Here is a 13,205-nt window from a genome sequence, read left to right as displayed (position 1 = left end):
GGTATTTACGAAAAGATCTGAAATGAGTGGAAGCTCTGCTGATTTTATTATCCAATCATATGTAAGCTAAAATGCTGTTTTCTATTTTCTTCGCATGTCCCCCTCGGATCTACAGTGACTGCACTTCCAAGTGCACTTTCAGTGCACTTGTGGGGCAAAGTGGATTTGCCTTTAGTAAATAACCCCCATAGTGTCCACCCTAAATGTAAAGTCCAAATGGTGTATTTATATATGTATATATATATATATATATATATATATAATTATATATATATATATATATATATATATATATATATATACATATACATATATAAACATTGAATGTAGAGGGGATAATCCGTAGCATTATTTATTCATATCAGCCCTCAAGCAATTCACACAACCTATAGAAAAGTAACCAGCAACTCACAATCGCTATTAGGCTTACAGGGAGTTAGGTCTAACAGATCAATTCTGAGTTGCCTTGAAGAGAACAACCAACTCTGAGCGACACCATCCTGACTTATCCCCACATTCAGCTCACTGTCTCATTTGCAGCAATCTCCACAGGATCCTAGGTCATACCTGTAGTCATCTTTGGAAGGCGGATGTAGAGAAATAAGCTTATGTAGAAAGAAAATTAATATATAAAAAGTTATTTATTGAGCAATAAGAATTGAACAAGCAAGAATAAAAACAACAGTCTATGGTCAATGCGATTCATCAAAGTAGTGCCCTTACAATGTCTATGAGATTCCTCCCATTATATACACATAAATCCCGAAATATAAATAAATATATATATATATATATTTATTAACTTTTAAAAATAAAAGTCCAAAATTGTACTTATCAACAAAGATATATGGAAGAAGCTAGCAACTTCAGACCAGGGAGTTTAAAATCTGTAGTGCTAAAATTAATGGAACCACTTCTAAAATGAACAACCAATGATCATTTAAAATGCATTCCAAACCAAAATCAGCATGACTTTACTGAGAACAGATCATGTCAGACTTATCCTATTGCTAATTTTGACTATATATCAAATGTTTTGGACTCGGTTGGAGCTGTGGACCTAGCCTATCTTGTTTTCAGCAAAAGCATTTTATAAAGTTCCACATGTTAAGTAATTTGCTTGTGAGATGTGCAGGTCCAGAATAAGTGAACTGTAACCACTGTAAGGTTCAAACTGTGCAAGAACAGACCAGTCATTCTGGCAGGCAGGGAAGCAGATTGAAAATGCATTTTTGCCAATAAGGAAAATAACCCGAGGGTGACTGTATGCCACCCCATGCAAGTCACTGATTTTGAACAAGTATAAAGATAAGAAATGTTAACTTTTCCCTGACTTTCATTTGCTGCTTGCTTAATTCTGGACACAAAAGTGTCAAAGCTAACAACGGCAGTGAATATATTTAGGGAATATACCTTATCACATGTGCACTTTTAGGCCACTTTCACACTGAGGTGTTTTACAGGTGCTTTTGTGCTAAAAATAGTGCCTGAAAAGCACCTGTAAACTGCCTCTTTTGCAGCCCCAGTGTGAAAGCCTGTGTGCTATCACACTGGAGTGGTGCGCTTGCAGGACAGGAAAAAGTCCTGTAAGCAGCATCTTTGGGGTGGTGTGGGAGCACTGTATTTAGCGCTCCTAAACTGCCCCTGCCATTGAAATTAATGGCCAGCTCTGCCGAAGCGCCTTCCAAACGCTTCTGCAGCGGCGCTTTGCAGGTGCTTTTAACTCTTTTTTGGCCACTAGCAGGGGGGTTAAAAGCACCCCGCTAACAGCGGAAAAGCACGATAAAATAATGGTAATGCACCGCTAAAATTAGCAGCGCTTTACCGCTAGCACGGCCAGTGCCTCAGTGTGAAAGTGCCCTAAGGGTGGAAACACATACACAGCATCCACTGTAACATAGGAAGACAGGAGTGGATGGATAGGTGCTATTTTCAGCTCTATAGCATATATTGTCCATCATAAAGAATTCAAAAGGAGCCACTCCTGAAACAGATGCTTTGGATCAGTTAACATTTCTGGGTAATACTGGGTATTACTAAAGCACAGCTATGAGCATCAGAGTAGGTCCTACAAGAGGTAAATGCTTATTAACTCTAGGGGGTAAAGGAATAGGCTGTAAAAGGCTTCCTCCATGCTGTGCAACCAGTCCCCCAAATCCTCTTCTATTTAGAACTCCGCTCAGTGGTCACACTGTGACATCATTGCATACAATGCAAGACCAGCAGTCTGCATTGTTTTTGAGGTCAGCAAGAACCTGCCCACAACCTGCAGTATCTGAAAAAGAAGGAAGGAGGGTGCTAGAAGCCTGCCAGAGCGAGAAAGAAGATAGGTATTACAGCTTATTTCTGAAGTCCCAGACCTAATGAGTATTTTTTTTATCTCAGAGTTCAGCTTTAAACCCATTACTGACAGATAAAGTGCAGTCTAGCTCAAGGTGCCCATTGCTGCTCAATTATGGCCAAGAATAAATACAGCCACATGTAGTTGAAATCCTCAAACAACTGCTTCTATTATTCCCTGCCCAGTCTTTATGATTATATAAAATATTAAAATCACTGAGAAATAGGTATATCATGGTTTGGGAAATATATCAGATCTGAATATATTTGAAATAATGTTGTATTTTAAATTTGCTGACATGACCGTGGATGGTTTTGGAAGATTTACTATATGCCAGCTTGGCTGACGTCTTTGTGTGTCAAGTTTATTTTTTTAATTTATACTTTCACGTCTCTGAAATATCATGTTTCTGCACAATAAGAGCGGTCTAAAGGGATTGCAGGCATTGTGTGCCGGGGCAGGGTGAGGTTCCCTGTCATTGGTGCCTCTTTTGCTATAATTGCTCTGGGTTTTGCTCTACAGTATCAGCACCCTTAACCCTGTATTCTGAGTATTTGCTAAGTGAATTTGATATTTAAAAATTGCTTACAGTTTATATTAAATTCTTATACATATTTTGTAATACCATTCTTATTAAATCAACTGTAAAGTAAAAAGAATATAATCCAAAAATTATTTGGGCAACAATCTGGATTCAGAAGTATATGAACGACCTGCAAAGCCTTTTTTTTATTCTGCTGCTAGCTGAAACTATATTACTTATCTCGTTAAAGGAAATCTGACAAAACATATGAAGTCGAAGGCCCACATGAAGAAGTGCCTGGAGCTTGGAGTAGCAATGACATCTGTAGATGATGCAGAAACAGAAGAGTCAGGTACGTCACCAGTTTATTCTGGTTTCTGGGTGTCTGTGTAAGAAGATAAATCGCCCACACTACTGCCTAGCATCGAATGATAAATTTAGACAGCAAATCTGTGTGCCTGTGTGCTTATTAATTCAAAAGGATGCCAGCACTTGAAAACATGTTCTAATAACAGAGCTGAGACTTCAATGATGAGAAATGTTTCTAATATGTCAAAAATCTGTTATTATATTTGTTGGGAGAGGGAATCTTCAAATGTGTTCCTTAACATAAAGACCTGTCTTGGGAGGAACCTAGAGGTTGCTATTGTGGATTTCCTTTTGAAAAATGCTTGTTGCCTGGCTACCATGCTAACCATCTTATCTCAACTGCTTAAAGTCACTGACCTGAAGAAAATTTACAAATCGCCAAAGTCAGAGTAAACTTATAATTCATGATCTACTTTGTATACCTAGTCAATGACTCATAGCTGGAGGTTTGGCGTGATAACCAAGTAATAAATATACAGAGGTGCCTGCTCAATTTGTGATCCAAACAATAAAGCTGCCTTCCTTATAGTGAACACGATATAAATATTGAACAAAAAATAGGAACCGGCGCTAATAACACACTTTAAATTAACTTAGAAAGTCCATAAATAAATGTGGTACATCCCACACCAAACAAATGCGTGATCTCCTATATTCTGGTGAATAATTCTCCAATGGAACACTAAATGCCACCACCAGTGTGAGAAGTGCACACTCACCGTCACTTCAGTGACCTTTAAATAAAGATCAACAAGCTCTTTGGAGTAATTAATGTGATCATAACATCTCCTTTAGATCTTCCAATGGTATCCTAAATGTGTCATCCTCTCGTCAAAGGATATCACCACAATGGACCAACAAAAATGCTATAGTGTAGTATTTTATTGTACCGTATTGATATTGTAACAAATAATACATTACACTCATTTATTTTCGTGCCCTGACTTGGCACCAGTGTATACAGCCAGCCTCGCAGGTATTGTTTCCCCTTTTGGGATTGGCATTCGTTCCACCAACAGAAAGTGCAAGCTGGATTTGATGTAAATGTCGGAAGAAACGACACTTGTGGGGCGTCCGACTAGTTGTATCCTCGGGAAAGCGGCTTGCAAAACTAGTCAGAAGCCCAATGGGTGTTGTCGCTTCCGGCTCTACATCACAAACTTCCTGTCAGTGGAACGCTTGCCAATCCCAGAAGGGGAAAGCGGCAGTGCACAATATCTGCAAGGATGTATACACTGCCAAATCAGGCACAAAAAAAAGTGAGTGCAATAAATTATTTGTTAGTGATATATATTAATGGATCTTGATCATGTGACTGTTTCACACTGTAGATTGGGCATGCAGCTTAGCTAATTTGATATGTTTCTTCTGGTGCTTTGAATTAATAGGACTCATTTTTCAAACAATGTCATCGCGTACAAAGGGAAGTTATCTTGTTTGCTCATGTAGCCTGTTTGACAGGACAAGATTCACAATGAAAACAAAGAGCCATCACTGTTGCTATCCTGTTTAAAGAATACAACATAGTTTTTCTTATCGTTTTGTGTCATTATATAATGAAGTATGAATTACTTACAGGCTCTTTCGTTGTGTTTTCACCTAAACTGACCAGCGATGCGTTTAATGTTTTTTTTTTTTTTTTATGTCATTGTTAAAGTAATAACATAGCTATAAAGTAAGCTTTGTGTAATAAAGCAGCAGATAGCATTAAACATTTCTTGCTTTGTAAACATATTTTCTGTCTTATAAGGGTCGTCTAAAGCCAGCCATAGATGGATTGAATCTATCTATGAGCAGGCTGATTGTTACCAAGTCGATCCATTGATCAACCAGCATGTTGGATTTCTAGCATGACATTATTGCCAGCGGCTATCTCAGCCAGATCAGCAGTCACCGGCCAAGATTCGAACTATGGGCAGACTGATTGTTACCAAGTTGATCCATTGATCAGCCAGAATGTTTGATTTCTAACATGAGATTATTGCCAGCGGCTATAGCCACTAGCAGTAAGCACTGTGTTCTCCCCATAGGGGCGGCCCCCCAGGTCCCCCCTCCTTCCCTGGGAGAACACAATATGGGGGAATTGAGAGACTTTCTTTCCTGCAACCATGCATAAAGTGGAGGTCCACCCTAAAAAAAAAAAAAAAAATACATAAAAAGGCTCTTAAAAATGTGAAGAAAAAAAATTGAAAAAAAAATGTTTTACTTACCAGAAATGGCTGTTGCTAGGCAGATCGTCCTAATCTGCCACTTCCTATTCCGTGATAGTCTTCATTCTTCTCCTCCTCGCGTTGTCTTCTGGGGAATGGGGCACGCTGTCTTCTGGGACCTGTGTGTGTGTGTCCCAGAACACAGCTGGACATTCACAAACCACCACGCGACTTGCACATGCGCAGTAAGAAACGGACAGTGAAGCCACAAGGCTCCACTGCCTGTTTCCCTTAGTTCGAATGGCGGAGCCGGGACCTGATCCGATGGACGTATCAGCCTCGGGCGGCCGACATCGTGGGCACCCTGGACAGGTAAGTGCTTATTAAAACTCAGCAGCTACAGTGTTTGCAGCTGCTGACTTTAAAAAAATAAAAATAAATTCAGCTGGAACACCGCTTTAAGACTGTTTTCCTATCCTATAAAATGTATTTTAAATTCCCTTTTCCTAAAGGTTGGCCAAAGTTGGTGAATTAGAGGATTTACTCAGTTACAACATGTATTTGCTGCATCTAAAGGTAGTGCAAGTGAATAATGTAAAGAGCAGTTATTTTTCACATAGTGGTGGTTGATTTTAAAAGTTTGTTAATTCAGGAAAGTATTTAGAAAGGTTCTGTCACTGGGTGGGAGAGGGAGGCAAACTGATGCATGTGTGAATTACAGGCATTTGACATAACCATGTCAGCCTCCCAAACCTTTATGGCACAGCCAAATGCCACTATTTTTACATGCAAAGTCATGATACTTCAGGGTAGTATTGGTGCATGCCCTGTACATGCACCTCATACCTGCAGCAGTTTTCCTCCACTGGCAGAGTATCTTTAAATATTCATAAGGGTGCTATTTATCTAACTTTTTTAGGCTGTATTTTGGCTGTATTCATCAAAATTCATGTTTAATGCATATTATACTGGTGAAAAGGGTTACATGACATTTAACAGCCAGCACACCAAAAACGTAAATATCTTTTTATTTCAGGAAGCATTGAAGAAATGCACAAAGAAACCGAAAAGAGCAACATAGCTATTGATCACCAGTTTTCCGATGCTGAGGAAACAGATGGTGACGATGGAGATGACAATGAAGATGAAGATGATGAGGAGGAAGAATTTGATGAGATCCAAGGAGATGTAACACCAAAAAGCAGGTCAAGGAGTACTAGCCCTCAGCCTCCCAGATTTTCAACGCTCTCTGTAACTGCTTCATCAACATCTCACAGGGCATCACCAGAAGGTTCTATGGGGCACTCACCCTTAATGAGCTACTTGTCCACCATGCCAAGTATACAAGTTACACATCTCATGAATGCAAGCACTATGAGTGGGGACTCACAGATGGTAGATTATCAAAAGCTTTTCCTTACTAGCCGAGATCACGACCGGGACAAAATGGATATGCCTGGTAGCATGGATGAAGACTATATGCTTACTTCAGAACCCAGTTCATCTCCTAGAGATTTCTCATCTTGTAGCCGTTATTCCTCCCCGGGATATGATTCTTCACCCTGCAGAGATAATTCACCAAAGAGGTACCTGTCATTAAGGGGAGATTTATCTCCAAGAAGGCACTTATCACCACGTAGAGATGCTTCTCCCATGAGACATCTGTCACCCAGGAAAGACGCTGCATTAAGGAGAGAGTTGTCACCTCGAAGGGATGTATCACCAAGACGACATATTTCACCATTACGGCCAATGTCCCCTGGGAAAGATATGTCCACTGGAAGAGACCTTTCCCCACGGAGAGAGAGGAAATATATGGCCACATTTAGAGCACTTTCCCCAAGAAGACGTTTACATCATAACACAAGTTTGCCAATGAGTCATTATTTGCACTCAGAGTCCGGATTACTTGGCCATGGAGTAAGTGTAATTTTTCTTATTTTGTTATTTAAATATTTTTCTATCCATGCTGTTGTTGATGTATGCTAATTAGGAAAATTAATTTCCAAGAATCACAGAAATTAACTATTCTGGCTTTAAAGGATACATTTAAGGAAGACTAAAGGCCCAACAAAGAAGTCTTCAAAGGGGACCAATCAGTCAATTATAAACAGCTTTATTATAGTATATTTAGCAAAAATAGAACATGAAAAATTGCAAAACCCTCCGACATAACAAAAAGTTAAAATGACAATGTTGTCTAAACCAGGCAAAGAAGGAGCTTCAGACACCCACAAAAATCACACATCCACCACACACTCATCCAATCCAATGGTTGAATCAAAGATGCATTAGTGCAAGTGACTGCAGATAGAGTATAATGTGGTTTAACCACAGTTGGCCAGTCTATGACTTTAACGTGGCATGGCTGGGGAGTGGTGAGATCACACTGACTTAATTTGTACACTGCCCATAGGACATCGACTCACCCACATGTAGCCAGCCTCCTAGCAAGACACACTGCTCCTATCTGCACTTATCCACCTGCTTACAGCCCAGCTTTACACAGCCAGGTAAGCGTTTCGGCGACCATTCAGTATATCAGTGCACAGACTCTATTCAGCCTTCACCTGTACCTACGGCTGTACTATGCAAATGCACCACTGATTGACTCTGTTTCAGCGGACTTAGCCATCCATCCTACATATACTCCACATCACATCTGGCCCTGCACTACCGTTGAAGTCATAGACTGGCCAACTGTGGTTAAGCCACATTATACTCTATATGCAGTCACTTGCTCTAGTGCCTCTTTGATTCAATCATTGGATTAGATGAGTGTGTGATAGCTGTGTAATTTGTGTGGGTGTCTGCAGCTGCTTCCTTGTCTGGTTTTGACAATGTTGTAATTTAAACTTTTTGTTATGTCAGATGTTTTTGCAATTTTTTATGTTCTATTTTTACTAATTATACTATAATAAAGCTGTTTATAATTGACCGATTGATCCTCTTTGAAGATTTATTTTTTGGGCCCTTAGTCCTCCTTCAATAGACGCTTCTATATCTAGAGGATCATGCTACCATCCACTTCCTGTTATAATTGTTTGGGGATGATCTGACTGTGTATGGGGCGATGGTGCCTGAGATAGGGTTTGAGGTATCTGATTCCTTATAGGATACTCTCCTACATCTCCAGCTGAGGTGATGACACTGATTGTTATCCTTTTCTTTATGTATACTTTAAAGGATAAATGCAGATTCAGTGCACTTATCTTTAGTTGGCCCCCTGACTGCGCTAATTATATTATCAATAGAATATATTTATAACACTGCCTTATGAAGATCTTCACTCTGCAACTTTTCCAGTTCTGTAAAACCTTAAATCTTTCCAGTTGACCACTACACCCTAAGCACATGCATGCCCCGTTCTTCATTCATTTCAGGGTACATCCCTGTCAATAGTTTGATGGGCTTCAGATAGGCCAAGTTAATAGAGTTTAAGCCATCCATGTGTTGCTGCACACTAGCCTACTGGATTGGTTTCAGGAAAGCCTATGTAGCACTGAGCAAGCCACACGGTGTAAATATCTTGTGGGAAAAAGGCACTGGTAAGTAAAAAATTAAAGAAAACATGACTGAAGCAGTAAAAATGAGTCCTGTATAAAAACAAGTATTTTGGAGTTGTTGCGCATAATTACAAACAATACTAAAGCTACAGAAATATAGCAAGTCTTCGGTAAGTTGATGTGGGGGACCTTGAACTCGTCTTGAATTGTCATGGTAAACAAAAACATATATTGTACTCCAAATACCACCCAAACGGTTTCAGTCTTGGATGTATTTACTGCGCGACCACTATTAGGATGCGTTTCTGTGATTCTGGTGCACATACTCTTTTAGAGCAACATTTGTAAGGGTTTAAAAAACAAATAATGAATTGCTTTTTTGTTGGCAGTTTACTAGTTTATGTTTTTGGTCTTTTTACATAGTACTGTATGTCCCCATGGTAAAAATAGTGCATCTCATTCATTAGGTAATTCTGTCACAAATTTGGGCAATGCATATGATGAAACAAATAACAAGTATGAAATATTATCTTCTTGGAACATTTCATATCAAAATGTAGACTAGTACATTCTGAACAGTTGAACTGGTCATCATATTAAAGTGGTTGTAAACCTCGGGAAAAAACCCTGCAAGGCAAAGGCATAATGAGCTTAGTATGCATCGCATACTAGCTCCTTATGAAATACTTACCTTAGAAAGATTCCCTGGATCAGCATCGGCCTTCCAGGTACAGCGTGGGCATCTACCGGAGTAACTTTTTAGTTTGCGGCTCCGGCACTGTAATTGGCCAAAACCGCGATGATGTCACTCCTGCGCATGGGAGCCGCCGGTCATGTCACACTTCCTGAAAAAACGGCACCAGCGACTTCTTCAGTGCACATGCACCAAATGTAGTTTGGCAGCAAGAGCATATACTGAATATCTCCTAAACTGTGCAAGTTTAGGAGATATTCAAGGTACCTACAGGTAAGCCTTGTTATAGGCTTACCTGTAGGTAAAAGTGGTGTAACAGGGCTTGCAACCACTTTAAAGTGTCAATAGGGAAGCTTAAGAAATAGAGAGTAGGGGTGTAGTCCATTACAAGTTTTACTAGAAGAGTCAAGATTTGTAGATAACATCAGCCACCTGTAAATGGCAAGCTTTATCCACTAACCTTAACCTCCTTAAACGTAACCTCCCATGGTTTAATAAAGCCAAGCTTGACTTTTAGAGAGAAAGTTGAGATTTGCACATAACTTCCCTTGCCTATATCCTTAGATCTGCTGGTCATTTTGATACATGGTCTCACTGAATTTTACTTCTGGTTATAGATTTCTGTAATTTTTTTCTTTATTTGAATTGCAAAGGTTTGTGACAGGTTTAGTTTAAATTGAAGTCAAACATTGAACTACCTTAATATCTTTTTTTATGCTTCCTGGTAACATTCAAACTTGCATATCATGTTTATAGATGAGGAAAATGAAACTAGCAGATTCCTCCAACGCCAGCTACCTAAAACCTTTGGCAAATAACTATTACAGTGAGCTGTTGACCAGGGGTTGTCTGTTGTTACCCACAGATCGTAAAATGGTTTATTTATCCATCCAAAACTGGCAGGATGGGCCGATGACCATCTCAAATATAGGTGCTGGCCCTGTTAACTAGAGTAAATCAAGCTGGTATGGTTGTACAACTAATAGATCTTTTTTTAAATTATCTTTCAAGTAACATACCCACTTTAACTGTTTATGTACTGTATATGAAACAAGGAGGCTGAGAGGAGAAAAATAGTTAGCTGAAAAATTAAGTCTGACTGGTTATAGTTATAGAACTGCCAACTAGGTGTGTAAACCCATAGGCATGGTAACTCAACTGATGTATAGTGGCTCCTTAAGACCCCATTTCACACTGAGACAGTTTTCAGGCATTTTAGCACTAGAAATAGCCCCTGTAAAGCGCCTAAAAACTGCCTCCCATGCCGCCCAAATCTGAAAGTGCTTTTACACTGGGGCGGTTGCAGGATGTTAGAAAAAGTCCTGCAAGCAGCAGCTTTGGGGCAGTTTGAGTGTATACAGCACTCCCAAAATGCCCCTCCCCATTACAATGAATGGGCAGTGCTTTCCCAAAGTGACTAAAAAGGTATTCAGAAGTGCCGCACCAAGGGCGTTTTGAACCCCTTCTTTAACCACTAGCAGCTGAAAAGCATCGCTTAAACAACGGTAAAACGCCGCTAAAACAAGCAGCGCTTTACCGCTAATGTACGGGCAGACTCAGTGTGAAAGGGCTCTAAGTGTTTAAAACATATTCAATGAGCAAATGAATTTCTGCTTTTCAAGTAGCAAAGAAGTTTCTTAATTAGGGTTTAATTTTGGACTTTGGTTTTGGAAATCATGTATTGCATTGGAATTAGGTTTTACATTTGTAAAGAATAACAATATTTTGCCATATTATAAACTGTTCTTGTCTTTGCTTATAGAATTTACGAAAAATCTGGCCACAGTTCTCATATGTAGGCCCGCATCCAGATGTTGGGCCTACAGAAGATGTTCCTGGACACCAAAGCTTTGGCCAAGACCCTGATGGCCACAAAGACTATATTTTCAGTCACCTTCCATTGCACTCACAACAGCAGATACGAGCACCTTTACCTATGATCCCAATAGGTGGGATTCAGATAATTAATTCAAATTCTGCAATCCAAGCCAGTCCTCAGCCTTCTACAACTACACCCCTGCACCTGAGAAGTTCAGATGAGAAGACTATTTCAGTGTCCTGTATCCCACTGCACCTTGATAAACATTCTTCTCCTGATATTCCTCCAGGAGAATCTGGAGCTTCCCCTACTCTCTTACCTTCACCGGGGCAAAGCCCGTCCGATGAAAGTTCACAGCCTACTGAGAGGGAGCAAGAGGAAAACATACGCACTTGCACAAAAGCCATTGCTTGCCTGAGGATTGCTGCAGAGGAAGGTCAACCGCTGAAGCGGGACCAACTGTCTCGTCCTCCTGAGCCCAATCAAAAAACATTAGAAAGTGCACAGTTTAGCATTAGACACTTTAGTGGACTTGAAGGGGGCATGTCTCTTGCATGCTCCTCAGCCACCCCAGTTGACTTGCACGGAGAAAAAGACAGTTTTGGTACATCACAGTCTACGCAAGCTCATTCCAAATTCTATAGTAAGACCATGGACATGACAAAATTAGGATTCCATGGCAGGAAAGAAGAGCCATCAAGCACACAGAACGTAAAGGACTCTTTCCCTGAATCCAGCAACCTGCAATGATTTGAATGGGCATGTAGACTATATTAAAGAATACCCTTTTTTTTTTCTTGTACAAAACATAGCATGTCTGATGTGCATTACAGTTATTGTTCTTGAAAGTACTTTTATTATATGAAAACATATATATATATATATATATATATATATATATATATATATTACACATACACACATATGTATATACTGTATCTTTACAAATAAGTCATCATGAGCCTGACCAAAATGAAACTTTAAACTCTTGTATTGGGTCTGGTACTTTTAATTGTACAGATGTTTGTGCCTTTTTCTTTACTTTGCTTATATTCTTATAAGCATTTTAGCAGTACCCTGTATATATTTTAGAATTTGTGTATCTGCTTTGTAATAATTGTAATTTCATTATTTTTTGGACACTTTGGTCTAAATGTACAAAGTTAAAAATAGCATCAATATATATGTGAGGTTGCACTAAAACATATTTTTATATGATTGAAATTCAACAGCTTTTATGTACAGCTCCAATCCTGTAATACTAATATTTATTTACTTTGTTTCATAAATTGTACATTTTTTTTCTTATTGTTGTGAAATGCTTTTTTCTATGTGAAGCATGGGGTTTACTGTTGCGTAATTAGAACAAAAAATGTATAGTGTAAGCAAGATATTTAAACTGAAATATTATCTTATTATGCACTTATGCATTGTAAACATCAATGAAAAAATAATGACAGTTATATCAGTCAGTTCTTTACTCATGTACTTTTTTCGTCCCTTGTTTGCTAAATTGACAATAACTTAAATGCTGATTGTGATTTTAAAATGATAGTAATGTAAAAGCATTAAAAGTACAGCCATGTGCTTATTGTGAGGTTTTCTTTCTCCCAATGCTGTATGGCACAGTTATAAGTATATCACAAGTATATGGTCTTATGTGAACATGTTGCTTGATATTCTCCAGTCATACATATGGGAAACATTCCACCCCATGTATATGTACAAGTGCATCACTGGTACAATTTATTTGTAAATCTCAGTTGGACAGGTCACCAAATACATTTTTTGGAGTGTCTAAAA

At 39.0% G+C, this 13,205-nt stretch overlaps 1 protein-coding gene across 6 annotated transcripts in view; it reads left to right on the top strand.

The window, feature by feature from the left end:
* Positions 1-12,989, top strand: part of HIVEP2 (HIVEP zinc finger 2) — a 304,484-nt gene extending 291,495 nt beyond the window's left edge. For all 6 annotated transcript variants that reach the window (XM_077486702.1, XM_077486706.1, XM_077486701.1 and 3 more), the window contains 3 exons: positions 3,115-3,216; positions 6,420-7,303; positions 11,346-12,989. In XM_077486702.1, the coding sequence (XP_077342828.1) occupies positions 3,115-3,216; positions 6,420-7,303; positions 11,346-12,152 (1,793 nt within the window). In that variant the 3' untranslated portion in view covers positions 12,153-12,989. The remainder of the gene's footprint in view (positions 1-3,114; positions 3,217-6,419; positions 7,304-11,345) is intronic.
* The last annotated feature ends 216 nt before the right edge of the window (positions 12,990-13,205 follow it).

The sequence above is a fragment of the Lithobates pipiens genome, unplaced genomic scaffold (genome assembly GCF_037356315.1).
Source record: "Lithobates pipiens isolate NorthernLeopardFrog02 unplaced genomic scaffold, aLitPip1_a1.2 Scaffold_18, whole genome shotgun sequence".
Classification (NCBI taxonomy): Eukaryota; Metazoa; Chordata; class Amphibia; order Anura; family Ranidae; genus Lithobates; species Lithobates pipiens.
The sequence above is the reverse complement of the archived record's forward strand: the minus strand, read 5'-3'. Positions and strand labels throughout refer to the sequence as shown.